The sequence below is a fragment of the Eulemur rufifrons genome, chromosome 15, assembly GCF_041146395.1.
Source record: "Eulemur rufifrons isolate Redbay chromosome 15, OSU_ERuf_1, whole genome shotgun sequence".
Taxonomy (NCBI): domain Eukaryota; kingdom Metazoa; phylum Chordata; class Mammalia; order Primates; family Lemuridae; genus Eulemur; species Eulemur rufifrons.
This window is the reverse complement of record NC_090997.1, coordinates 63,653,082-63,667,319: the sequence shown is the minus strand read 5'-3', so window position 1 is coordinate 63,667,319 and position 14,238 is coordinate 63,653,082. Positions and strand designations below refer to the sequence as shown.

Genomic DNA, 14,238 nt, shown 5'->3' with positions numbered 1-14,238 from the left:
TGAGAGCCATGGTTGTAAGGTGTGTCATTCTGAAGACTGTATGTTCTTGTGACCCTAAGACCCAGCCATGCCTCTAACTGTCGCGTGACAACCTTTCCCGAGGCGCTGGGGCTTCCCTCGAGTGTGGCGACCGCGCGGACACCGTTCCAGGGGTCAGATGGGGCAGCAAGGAGGGCGGGGTAAGCGGCGGAGGTGGGCACAAGGGCACGCGTGCGACAGCAGGCTCTGGGGACCACAGCGCGCTAGGGAACAGGCCGCGGCAACGGGGAGAAGACAAAGATGCCTGGGGAGACAGAGGGACTGAGCATCGGAGGGAGGAGGAACAGATTCTGGCCCCGCGCTCTGCCCGAGTCCTTAGACGCGCGGGGACGCAGGAAGCCCGGGCCGGCGGGCGGCCACCCCGGGGCGCCGCTGGCCAGGCGGGGTGGTTCGAAGCGGCCCCGGCGCCCTCTGCGCAGGGCGGGGCGGGGCGGGCGCTCTGCCCACCGCCCCCGGCGCTCGGCGAACTCGGCGCCTAGTGCACCGCCGCACCATGGCGTACAACTTCGAGCTGATTTTTGACCACGTGGGGCACTTCGGCAGGTAGGGAGCTGGGGGCGGGGAGGGTGAGCAGGAGCCACGCGGATGGAGGCGCCGGTGGGATCTGTTTCTTTCCGTTGCCGTGGGGTTCTCGCGCTGCCCTCGCGATCCTGAAACTCCACTCAATACTTCCCCAGGGAAGTCGGGAGACCTGTGTCCAGGCGCCTGGCCCGGAGCTGGGCTTGTCCTCTCGGACTCTGGCGGCGGGACCTTCCCCATCGCGAGCTAAGAGGCGCTGGGACTCGCTTGGGGCGCGGTGGGTGCGGGGGCCCTCCAGGCGCGCCTGCTGAGGGGCGGGTGGAGGACCTAGGGCGCGCTCTCCCAGGGAGCCCGAATCAGGTGGCTCTGCTAGAGGGGCCCGGCCGGTCACACGAGTGCCTGTTCCTAGCCACATGTTTCTCCACAGTCTCCTTTTTCACTTCTCCGCCAAACCGTCTCCTCTTTCACTTCCCCGGGCAAGCGCTGCCCCGCCCCGCCCCGCGATGTAGGGTCTCCTCTGTGCCTGACCCGTATTCCCCGGGACAAGCGTTAGAGTTTGTTCCAGTTTATAGAAACCTAGTATGTGCCCGGTGCGCTATGCCGGGTGCTAACGCACAGGTCTTCATTTGATGTCCACAGGACTCCTGCAAAAGAGGTGTTCGAATCCTTATTTTAGTGATTGAGAAACTGAGGCTGGTAGGGCCAAGAACCCACAGCCACAGCATGGTGGAACCTAGGTTTAATCTTTGTACACCCTCTTTTCATTTGTTAAATTGATTAAAAAATCTTTTAAACAATTGTTCATTCATTCATTTAAGACTCAAACGCTCCTCAGTTTTGAGAGCAGAGGCAGCTGGGTATGGGGCCATACAATATGATGGCCAGAGATTTGGAGCTACGTCTGAATCCTGGTCTGCCACTTACTTCTAAAGTGATTCCAGGGATGCTTTGTGTCTCAGTTTACCATCCATAAAATGGGAACCATAATAATTCCTGCCTTACCTCCCTCCCTGGCTTAGTGAAGAGGTGATGTGGTGCTGTTCTTAAGGCGGGAGAGTGGTGCATGTCGGTTGTGATTCCCAGCGTCTGCAGAAAGGAAGCACGGGGCGGAGGGAGGAGGGCAGGAGTTTCCAGTTCTCCCCTGCTTCCTCCAGCTACCTGCATTATTGAAGGCTGAGTTGTGCCTGGCTCTGTCATAAGCTCTTGGGACGTGTTATCTCCTTTAGTCTTCTCTACAGCCCTATGAGATTGATTGTATCACCCTCATTTTACAGATGAGACCAGGGCTTCTGCCTAAGTCACAAATCTAGTAACAGCAGGGCGGAATTGAATGCCACTGGATGTCCATCACCTCCATAGCCCATACTCTTAACCATGATGCTCTCCTGAGCACAGTTAGGTGACAGCCCCAGGACTTGGCCAGGCCTTTTATGTATTATCTATCTCATTTTATCCTGGAAGCAGAATAGCATGGGGATTAAAAGATCAGCTTGGAGGGTGGATGTCCTATTCTGGCTCTGTCACATATTGAGGTTAACTATATGGTCTTGAGCATTTTGTTTACTACTTTCTCATCTGTAAAATGGGACTAAAAGTTCTACAAATATTTACAAATAATAGTAGTGAAAATGTTTATATGAGGACTCCACATGCAGTTTCTCATCCTCACAGTAACTCTATGAGGTAGGAGGTACTAAAGACCTTACTCCTATGTTTTAGAGGTTAACTTAGGTAATTATATTAGTTGGTGTTTGGCTAAGGTGCCATATCAAAGAGATCACTCAATCCAATGTTTGTCCCTCTCCAGTAACTGTCCAGGGAAGGATCTGTTCCATGGGGTCATCCAGGGACCCAGGCAGGTGGGGCAGCTTTGCCATCCACAGCCTGGGACTCTCTGTTGTCTGGGGTAGCTGCTAACCCACATGGTCAGACATAGCTTACCATGGTGGAGGAAGGGGTGAATGGATTTTGGGAGACATTTCTTAGCTGGGCACAATAACATATGCAAGAGTCTTATTATTCAGTAAGTTCTCAATAAGTCATGGCTATTAATGTTACCTGAGTCCCCACATTGGTGGGCAGGGTTGACTTACGAAAGCAGTCGCAGGAGGGAAAAGGCTAAATAACCAGTGCTTACAGCAGAAGGTGAAAACAATGTGACTGTAACATGGTACCCCATTTTCGCTCCGATATTTGCTCTAATTGGTCTCTTTATGGTTTGTAAATATAAAAGGAGGTTATTGTGTGTGATTATTTAGTCTTCTCTTAAGGAAACTTAGTGCAAGTGTTAAGTAGAGAACCCCGATTTCTTCTCATGTCTCACTGAGTCATTTTTACAGTAAGGAAGCACGATTCTAATCACTTTAAAAGGAGAAAGCAGGATACCTGAGAAGAATTAAAAAACCATTCCAGGACTTTATAATCTTTGTAAAGGAGAGAGTGATATGTTAGAATGCTAGGTGCCTAAGGGAGTAGGGCTTGGTTTTTTTAAGAGGTTATCCTTGCAACAGGGATAAGGAAGTTTGAATTGAAGGAGTTCTTAGGACCCTTCTAGCACATAAAAACATATTGAAGTTCCATAGACTTCATAGCTTAAGCCCCGTGTGAGAAGAAATTGAGGAAACTGAGATTCAGGCTTCTGTGTTGGGAGAGTATAAGAACCTGGATCTCTGAGTTAATTGTCTTCAGATAAGGAGAGAGACGGTTTAAAATTTTTGGAATGTGGAGCCTGTGGCTGACCCACATCTAGTGATGAAGGTAGTTTTTTTTTTTTTTTTTTTCAATGTATAAAGCCTTTTTGGCTCTTCTTTTTTGAATTCAGCTTAGGAATATCATGACAGCTATCACTTATATGCACCTATTATACTCCATAGTGCTTTCCATGTATTAACTCACTTCATTCCCACAACAGCCCATTGATCAGATGAGGAAACTGAGGCATAGAAAGGGTAAGGATCTTGCTTAGGGTCCCAGGTGGTAAATGATAGAGCCAAGATTTGGGCCTTGACAGTCTGGCTCCAGAGTTCATGCTCTTAACCACGGTGAGCTCCACTAATTATTCGGCTTATAGAGGATGATATAAATCTAGGACTGAAGGCAGTCTTCTTAACCTGTCACCCAGACTGCATGGGCCCATTTCCTGGGAGTTCTGGTCATCTTTGCTTTTCTTCACCTCTGGGATTTTTTTTTGCTATTGTGTCTGTGTGATTCTTTTTCCATTAGCGTGGACATAACAGTGTGCTGTGTCTATACGTCTGTTGTCCTGGAGGGGCCCTAGTGGGTACAGGGATGATGCCTATGAGTAACAACAATATTTGTAAAGGAGAGAGTGATATGTTAGAATGCTAGGTGCCTAAGGAAGTAGGGTTTTGTTTTATCAAGAGGTTATCCTTGCAACAGGGAAGGGGAAGTTTCAGCTGAAGGAGTGCTTAGGACGTTTCTGGCACATAGAAAGCATATTTATGTGAATTAGCATGGCTTATTCGGGTGCCACTTAGTGGTTTATTATTTCTGTGGTATAAAGTATGAGGGTGAGAGAGGGGAGGCAGGAGGTAAGCTTATGATCATCCCCTGAGTACTTTTGTATGTCATGCTATAGAGTTTGGGCCTTAGGAAGATCATTTTGCAGAGCAGAGGGTGCATTGGAGGGGCAGGAGGTGGGGCAGAAAGCCTATGAAGACCTAGGTAAGAGCCCAGGAGAGAGGTGATGGGGGTCTGGACCAAGGAAGTGGTAGTGTGGGCTGGGAAGACTGGCTAGCTTTAACAAGTGGCATTGATGGGCTGCCTGGCCCGAAGGCATGAAGGAGAAATGGGAGGGGCCCCAAGCTCCTTTCCCACCCCACGCCATGTCTCAAGCCCCAGATTCTGGTTTGTGTGGATGATGGTGTCCTAAACTCAGAAAATTACATTCCAGGTGGGACAGGCTTGGAGCTTAGATTCTGAGTTCAGTTTGAAACTCATTTAACTTGAATTCTTTGTGGGAATTGCAGGTCAAGACATCCAAGAGATAGTTGGATAAATGTTGCTCAGGAAAGGTGCCTCCTTATCAATATGGATCAGTGGCCATCCAGGGCTGAAATCTGACTGGCAGGCACCTTATGGACAGATTTGGCTTGCCTTGTCACCTGTTCCAACCCTGTCTCAGCAGGGACGTTGCTGAATACTTTTCCCTCTCCCTGGGCCTTGCAGATAGAAAGCTTTTAAGTTGATATATTACATATATACAGAAAATTGTGCACCATAACTTGCAACGTGATGAATCATCATAAAGTGAACACACTCATGTTATCACCACCTAGATCATCTCTTCTCAAGCCTTCTTCCCCTCCCCGCTCCCAAACTCACTACTGTCCTTATATCTAACCAAACATTAGTTTTGCCTGATTCTAAGCTTTATATAAATGGAGTAAAAAAGCACGTACTCTTTGTCTGGCTTCTTTTGTTTGACATTGTGTTTGTAAGATTCACTCATATTATATGTCATAGTAATTTGTTGATTTTTTTATTGTGTGGTATTTCATGGCATGAATATTCTGCAGTTTATTTATTTACTGTCAATAGACATTTAGACTGCCCCCTGGTTGGGCTTATTATGAATTATCTTTCTTGCATATGCCTTTTGAGGTACAGTTATACATTGCTTAACAACAGGGATATTTCTGAGAAATGCTCGTTAGGCAATTTTGTTGTGTGAACATCATAGAGTGTATTTGCACAAACCTAGATGGCATAGCCCACTACACACCTATAGGCTATGTGGTACAGCCTATTGCTTCTGGGCTACAAACCTGTACCGCATGCTACTGTACTCAATACTGTAGGCAACAGGAACACAATGGTAAGTATGTGTGTATCTAAACATAGAAAATGTTTGGTAAAATACAGTATTACAATTTTTTTTTGAGACAGTGTCTTGCTCTGTCACCCAGGCTGGAGTGCAGTGGTGTCATCATAGTTCACTGCAGCCCCTAGCTCCTGGATTCAAGTGAGCTTCCTGACTCAGCCTCTCTGAGTGTCTGGGACTACAGGCATGTACTACCACATCCAGCTAATTTTTAAATTTTTTGTAGAGACGGGGTCTCACTATGCTGCTCAGACTGGTCTGGAACTTATGGCCTCAAGTGATCCTCCCGTCTCAGCTTCCCAAAGTGCTAGGATTACAGGTGTGAGCCACTGCACCTGGCCCAGTATTATAATCTTATGGGACCACCATTGTATGTTGGATCTGTTATTGACCTAAATGTCGTTATAGAATTGTACTTGTTAATGCATTTTGTTGGGTATAGACCTAAGAGATGTCCCAGGGTGTGCATGTGGTCAGCTACCAGGAAGCTAGCAGGCAGTTTTGCAAAGGAGTTATAACAAATGACACCCTCACAAGCTGTTAATGAGAGTTCCAGTTGCTCCACAACAATTATTAAATATTTTGAATGTCAAAGCTTATATCAGTATATAGTTTAATGAGAGAACTAGATTTCCTTGAGCAATGTTTCCATTCATACCAGGATCTCCTAGGAAGCTTTTTAGATTTGTAGAGTCCTAGACCCCACTTAGACTTCCTGAATCACAATCACTAGGGGTGAGGCAGAAAAGGCAAATCCTAGCTTCAGAGGCCTGCCAGGCTGGGTGCTGTGTTGGTGTGTTTGTGTGTGTGTGCATATGTGAGAGAGAATAGTTCTAGTGATAACTGTGGGGGTCAGCTGGCTGGGGAAGGAACCGAGGCCAGGAAGGCAGCAATAAACTAGAGAAGCTGGTAGGATCCAAAGATTGGACACCTGAGTGGTGCCGGCAATGGGGTCAGTGGGAAGGACAGGGGAAGTAAGAGGGTGGAAGGTCACAGTCAGAATGCAGAATGTGAACTTTTCAGTGATGGGGCTGTTCCAGGTGATGAGATGGTTAGGCAACAAACCCAAATGCTCCTGGTCAACTTTACACAAGCAAAACACATCTGCTGTTTGCAGGGGCTGTGTGGTAGTTTGCTGAGTTGAACTTTGACGATTGGAGTCAAAGAATTATAAATATATGTGTCATATGTATTTATATTACATTTCTAGTCCTAGTCATATGACATTGTTATTACAGGATGCCGCTTAAGCCCCCACACGGGATTTGGTTTCAAGAGGACTTGACACCCAAGGCCTTTATTGCCACAGCGTTTAGTTCACCACAAACCACACTGCAATGATCTGGACAGGGCGACTCTCAATCTGTTTTAGACCACAAGGGTTCTCTTTCAGTGAAAAACTCCATGCTGCTCTTTCCCGCTGGCATCTCCCAGGCAGTATTTGTACTTCTACCGTAATTTCTTTAACCAATCTCTTGCTGACAGACATTTACGTTTCTTGTGTTTTGCAGTTATAGACAGTGCTGCAAATTAAATTTATAAGTTAACTTTGGGAGAGTTCATATCTTTATGATGTTGACTACTGATTACTTTTAGGGAACTCAAGTTTTATTATTATTGAGGGGAGATAGCAATGCCCATTAGTCTAATATCTTATAGCAAAGTATAGACAGTTAGGTGCTTGATTTTACAAAAAATTGGTAAATATGAACTGTTTTCTTAAGGAAGATTAGCTTTCCACTTTGCTTATATCAGTGATTTGCTAAGCAAAGATTTTTTTTGGTCAGTAAAGTTCAGCTAGCCCACAAACTTTGAAGTATGTTGAATTGATTAAATGGGATAATGAGAGTGAAAGTGTTTTAACTTTAAAGTACGGTCAAACGTAAGGTATTAGTAGAATAGGAACAGTGACCCAGACAGTGCTGAATAAGCTGTTACATACAGCACAGGCAACAGGTGTAAATGGAGTGGGAGAGGGGAGAAATGACCTCCACTGTATAAGACAAGGCCCAGCTAAAGTCTGCAAGATAGAAGCAGAATTGTTTGGATGGAATTGTGGGGTCGAGGAATCTCTATCAGAGATTCTTGCTAGCAATTATTCCTCCAGGCTGGAAAATACTCCTTGAACAAATGCCAGGAAAGGAAGAAACACCTCCTGAATGGGCAAGCCTGTTGCCTGGGGGCAGGTGACCCAACCAGCCATGCCAGGTGCTCACCCCATGGGACCCGAGGAGCACGGAGACCTAGAGCCTCCACAGTGACATGGCAGCCGGTGCTCGTGGCTCTGGCCTGCAGGTGTGAGGTGTCAGCACCACTCTTTCAAGCCGTGATCTTAACCCCTGGGGTCTTTTGAGCCACAGCAACACAGGCCTGCCTTCTCAGTCTGCTGTCCTGCCTAGCCCTTCTGTATGGATGGACTGAGGCTGATTTCTGATCATTTTTCTTCTGGCAGGGGCACCTTTTCTGGAAAAACAGAGCTAGCTGCCATTAGCCCCAAGGACTCAAGCATCAAGGCTCCAAGCTTTTCTCTTGGCTGCTCATCACAAACAGACTCAGAATAGTAATTTGTGTGTTCTCCCTCTCATTGTGTAGCTAGAAGGAAGCTATTTACTTTCTGCCTGAGCGTTTTTTCTTCTCTGGACTAGCAACCAGGGGAAGTGCCAGATATAGAGTTCAACTTTGAAACTGTGGCCAACGTGAGCAGCCTGCAATGTCCTGATAGACACCACTCTTGAAATTGATTCCATTTTACTTATTATTTCTCTGTATGAAGTTCTACAAGAAGTGAGGAATGGTGACCACATACCAGCCTGGCAGTTATCTGTACGGACCTGGGGAGTAAACTAGGTTGATAACTTTACAGCACCACTTCTGTGACTTTGCCTAGCATTGTCACTTGAGATAATCTCCAAAGTGGGCTGTGTTCCCCCAGAGGAGGACAAAGATGATCCTTTGGAGTGCCATAAAAAACACCCATTTTATGTATAAATGCATGTGTAGAAGTAAATATATACATTTGGAAGTTTATATTTCAGTATGCATAATATGTGAATTTAGCATTATATGCCGTGTGTGTGTGTGTGTGTGTGTGTGTATACACACACGTTCTACATCCGCTGGTGCTGCAGGAGATGCTAAAGTGACTGAACCACAATTGCTAACTGTTAGGGCAGGTGTAGGTGGGCAGCGTTAACCACAGGAAAAGAGGAGGGGGGCACAAAGGAGGAGACCAATGAGCATTTAGAACCTAACCCACAATGGCAGGAATTTGCAGTTAGGGACTTTTCCCGGTCAGCAGCATGAGCAAAACCTAGGAGCTCATGTCCAAAGGTGACTTTTTTCTCATTAACATAGATTAACATGATAAAAATCACACCCACTAGCGCCATGACAGTTTACAAATACCATGACAACCCCTGGAAGTTACCCTATAAGGATAAAGTTGGGGAGTGCCCTTAGTTCTAAGAACTCTTCACCCTTTTCCCAGGAAAGTAATGAATATTCCACCCACCATTTAGCATATCATAAAGTGTAGACATAAAAGTAGAAGTGTGTTAAGACCCCAGTGTCTTCTCTACTCATGGAGATAGACCCATTTCCCCTCAGGAAACGTACTTTTGCTTTCTATCCTATGCTGACAGGCCTGCACTAAAAGCTGCTTGTGTGGAAGTGCTGGTGTCTGTCATCACTCCGTCACACTGCCCGGCTTGTAATTCCTTCAGGCCAGGAGCCAAAGAACTGGGGCAGCATCTCTAAAAAAATCAACCCTGACACCACCCTGATGGGACTTGAAGCCAACATTTTTGGGGGACTTTTTTGTTGTTATTGGTTTGGCAGAGAAATAGAAAACATTCACCTGGTGTTCTTTTAAAAAAAGTCAACATAAATAACAGAATGGAACTTCAGTTGCGTCTTGTGGTCATAGAAGAGAAGGAAAACGGGGAGAAAAAAATGTGTAAATGAGTGAGAATGGGAAAGGGGAAGCAAGTAGAAAAGATGGGACTGAGAGCCGCAGGCCATGAAGGATAGAGGGGCTGAGAGGAGGCGTTTGGTGGAGGGAAAAGGAGTGGAGCGGGAGGAGTAGGAGCAGGCTGGACGGCAGGTCTCTGGGGTCCACAAGGCCAAAACTATTTTCCTAGTACTATTAATACTAAGATATTAGCTGCTTTTTTTTTTACTCTCATTCTCTCATGAAAGGACAGTGGGGTTTCCAGAGGCTAGAAAACATGTAGTAATGCGTCAGATTGAATGTGGACACAGATGTGAGAAACCAGCAGCCTTCTATTAATCCAGGTAGTACATGGGAAACAGTGCCATTCTTCTCACTAATTTTGTTTCACTTTGGTTTGAAAACTATAGGTGTATGTTATTTAATGTTAACATGCAGTGGGTTTATTATTGTTGTATTTAAATAGTGGATTTCTCAATATTTTTAAATTTCTCCATTTTAATTTCTAAGATATAAATAGTGATAGATATGACCCACATAAAGAAAGGCCCTTTGGGGTCCTCAAATTTGCAAGAATATAAAGCCCCCTGAGACCAAAACGTGTGAGAACCACTGAGCTACAGGGTGGTCAGAGGCACCTTCTAGTAGGGGGCATAAGGACCCAGTGGGGGGCCTGTCTGTGAAGCAGGAGAGCAGTGAAGATCTCGTGTCAACGGTGCAATTTGGGTTCAGTTTGATCTGACAGAACCTATTTTCTAATTCCTGTGATAATGGTTTTGTAGTCATGTTGGTCATTGTCTGAACTGATTCTGTTTCCAGTCTAAATAATTAAGTCACTTGCTCAAAGAGCTGCTCTGACTCTTAATTCCAGGGGTTTGCGTTTTGGTAGCATAGTCTATGTTTTTTATCTGTTCTGCCTGCTGGCTGTCCTGTGGGCTCAGTTGTCCTTATGAGTTACTTCAGAAAATATGTCACTGTTTGTTTGAGACTGTAAATGTGGAGACCTTACATTTATTTTTTAGAATTTTAAATAAACTTTTTAGCTTTGGATAATTTTAGATTTACGGAAAAGTTACGAAGATAGTACAGAGAGTTCCCAGGTGCCCCTCACCCAGTTTCCCTCATTGTTAACATTGTATTATACACTACTGTGACATATTTGTCAAAATGAAGAAATTGATATTAGTACATTACTATTAACGAACTAACACTTTGAATTTCACTAGTTTTTCCAAAAATGTCCCTCTTCTGTTCCAGGATCCAATCCAGAGAACACTTAGTTGTCATGTTACCCCAGTCTCCTCTGGTCCGTGGCAGTTTCTCAGTCATTCTATGTTTTTTATGACCTCGACAGGCTTTAGGTATATTGGCCAGGCAACCTGTAGAATGACTCCCAATCTGTTTTATCTATTTCATTTTTCATAATTAAAGTTGGATTATGGTTTTTGGAAGGAAAACCACAGAGGTGAAGTGCACGTCTCATTATATCATAGGAGGGGTACCCATGTCCACGCAGCATCACTGAGGGTGCTCACCTCCATCACTTGGTGAAGTTAGTGTTTGCCAGTTTCCCTACTGTAAGGTTACCATTTTTCCCCTTTTTCTACTCTATTCATTGGAAACGAGTCACTAAGTCTAGCCCACTCTCAAGGAGTAAATTGTGGGAATTAAACTCTACTTCCAGAGAGGGGGAATATCTGCAGATAGTAATTAGAATTCCAAGGCATCTCCTTAAACCATAATTAATCTCCAAATAAAGACAATATTAATAAAAAAGACATGATTCCTGCATGATATAACTATCCTGCATACCACCAAAAACACACTAATCCCTTCCCTAGAAGAGGAGGTAAAGTCCTTGAGTGATGTTTACTCTTCTCCTGATATTCACTTAAATATTATGATGTAAAATTAACAATACTTAAATACTGATATAAAGTCAATATATCTTACGTTAGATGGTAAGGGAATAGAGAGGAAAGAAAACAAAGATATTTGCTTAATACAGTCATGCATCACTTAACAATGGGGATGCATTCTGAGAAATGTGTCATTAGGCAATTTCATCATTGTATGAACATCACAGAGTGTACTTACACAATCCTACACATCTAGACATAGAAAAGGTACAGTAAAAATATGGCATAAAAGATAAAAATAGTACACTGTCTAGGGCAGTTACCATGAACGGGGCAACTTCAGTCCCACAAGCTCCATTCTGAAAATCCTAGGGTCCTTAAGAATTGTGTTAATCTACACTGCCTGTGTTCTTCTATAAATGAAACAACAAAGCATGGATGGCAGTACATCTGTTGACAGGATAGTTTTGCTGAATATTTTAAGCCTGCTGTTGAGATCGACTGCTCAGAAAAGAGATTCCTTTCAAAAAATTAATGCTCATTAACAATGTATGTGGTCACCCAAGAGCTCCGATGGAGATGTGCAAGGAGATTAATGTTGTTTTTGTGCCAGCTAACACAATATCCATTCTGTAGCCCATGGATAAGGAGTAATTTTGATTTCCAAATCTTATTATTTAAGAAAGACATTTGTAAGGCTATAGCTTCCTTAGATAATGATTCCTCTGTTGGATCTGGACAAAGTAAATTGAAAACCTTCTGGAAAATATTCACCATTTTAGATTCCATTACAAACATTTGTGATTCATGGGAGGAGATCAAAACATCAACTTAACAGTAATATGGAAGAAGTTGATTCCAGCCTTCATGGATGACTTTGAGGGGTTCAAGACTTCAGTGGAGGAAGTAACTGTAGATATGGTGGGAATAGCAAGAGAACTAGAATTAGAAGTAGAGCCTGAAGATGTGATGGAATTGCCACAATCTCACAATAAAACTTTAATGGGATAAAGTTGCTTCTTCGGGATGAGCAAAGAAAGTGATTTCTTAAGATGGAATCTACTCCTGGTGAAGATATTGTGAACATTGTTGAAATGAAAACAAAGAATTTAGAATATTACATAAACTGAGTTCACAAAGCAGTGGCAGAGTTTGGGAGGGTTAACTCTAATTTTGAAACAAGTTCTACTGTGGGTTAAATGCTATCAAATAGCGTCGCATGCTCCAGAGGCATCTTTGGTGAACGGAAGAGTCAATCAATGTGGCAAACTTCATTATAGTCTTATTTTAAGAAATTGCCACCCCATCCTTCAGCAACCACCACCTGAATCAGTCAGCAGCCGTCAATATTGAGGCAAAACCATCTACCAGCAAAAAGATTACTACTCGCTGAAGGTTCAGATGATTCGTATTTTTTTTAGCAATAAGATATTGCTAAATGTATATCTAAAATATACATTTTTTAGACATAATGCTAATGCACATTTCGTAGACCACAGTATAGTGTAAACATAACTTTTATATGCACTGGAAAACCAAAAAAATTAAGTGACTTGCTTTATTATGATATTCTCTTTATTGTGGTAGTCCACTACTGAACCCTCAATATATCTGAGATATGCTTGTACTAGTTAGGTGACTGTTGGCAACTTTCTTAACATCACTCAGTCTCTGTCTCTTTATCTGTAAAATAGTACTGAGAATAGTGCAAATCTCATAGTTGTGACAATTAAATATAATATACGTAAAGTACTTACAACAGTGCCTGATACACACACACACACACACATACATATATACAGTATATGTACACACAATCATATTCATAACAAAATAAGGAGGAAATAGGACAATTATAGTACTTGTTTATGTAACTGGTCATGTGGTCATAGCTGGTATTTATAATTACCTTCTTCTACTACCCATTTTGAATTCCCTTTGCCTCCAGCAAGCACCTCAGGTTGGTCATGGTTCTTTATGATCCAAACCTTAATTCCTGAAGAGTCTAGACCATTAATAGTCCTGCCTGGATTGGGTTGTTGTAGTTTTTCATTGACCTTAATCATAAGGCCTGGTAACACTAAGAGAAGCCTTGAGGAATCTCCTATATTCCAGACATACTCTTCTTTGCCAGAATTGTACAGTAGTAGTCCAGTTTTCCCTGGGTAATCTGGATCAGTTGCCCCAGCCAACATTATAACTCTTTGCCTTCAGAGGCATGAGGAGCCCAGAGTGGCCTAGTGGTGGTCTTAACTTCCAGTTCACAGGGGTGTTTGGGGAAGAGGCTAACTGGTAACCACAGAAAGGGTCGTCTTATACACTTGATTATTAAAATCCTCATCTGCTGAGGTCACCCTTTGCTGCACATTCACATGGAATACAAATATCTTAATTTTTGCCTATTCAGAGAGTTCTATCCATATACCTCTTCCTCAAATTTCTGTCATCAGTTTTCTAATCATGTTCCTTCCAAGTCTTTGGTTATTCAGCCAAAGGATTGGCCATAGCCCATGAATTGGCGTATGAGGGGACTTCAAAAAGTTCCTGGAAAAATTGGATTAAAAGATAAAAATAAAAAATATAAACACTAGTCCTCATTATAAGCTCCATCAAGGTCAAGATACCAACCATTTAGTCCATCCCTAAAGAACTGAGGGTCCTGGGAATTTAACCATGTCAATGTAGTCTTTTTACATTATTTACTGAAGAAAAATGGGTGCTTCTTACAGATGTTTTTGTTGTCACCACAATTTATTTATCTAGTTCATAACTAAAGATAGAACACTATAGTAGTATTGGAAATACAAAGTTGTCACTGTCCTTAGGGGCTTATAATCTTTTGAAAATTATTATTATTTTAGAGACAGGGTCTTGCTCTGTTACTTAGGCTGGAATACAGTGGCAGGATCATATCTCATTGCAGCTTGGACTCATGGGCTCAAGAGATCCTCCTGCCTCAGCCTCCCTAGTAGCTGATACTACAGGCACAGGCCACCATTCCTGTCTAATTTTTTTAACTTCTTGTAGAG

General features: G+C 43.4%; 1 protein-coding gene across 1 annotated transcript in view; it reads left to right on the top strand.

The window, feature by feature from the left end:
- The first annotated feature begins 526 nt into the window (after positions 1–526).
- Positions 527–14,238, top strand: part of SLC22A16 (solute carrier family 22 member 16) — a 44,877-nt gene continuing 31,165 nt past the window's right edge. Inside the window, exon 1 of the mRNA XM_069488337.1 lies at positions 527–582. Coding sequence (XP_069344438.1) covers positions 533–582 — 50 coding nt within the window. The 5' untranslated portion in view covers positions 527–532. The remainder of the gene's footprint in view (positions 583–14,238) is intronic.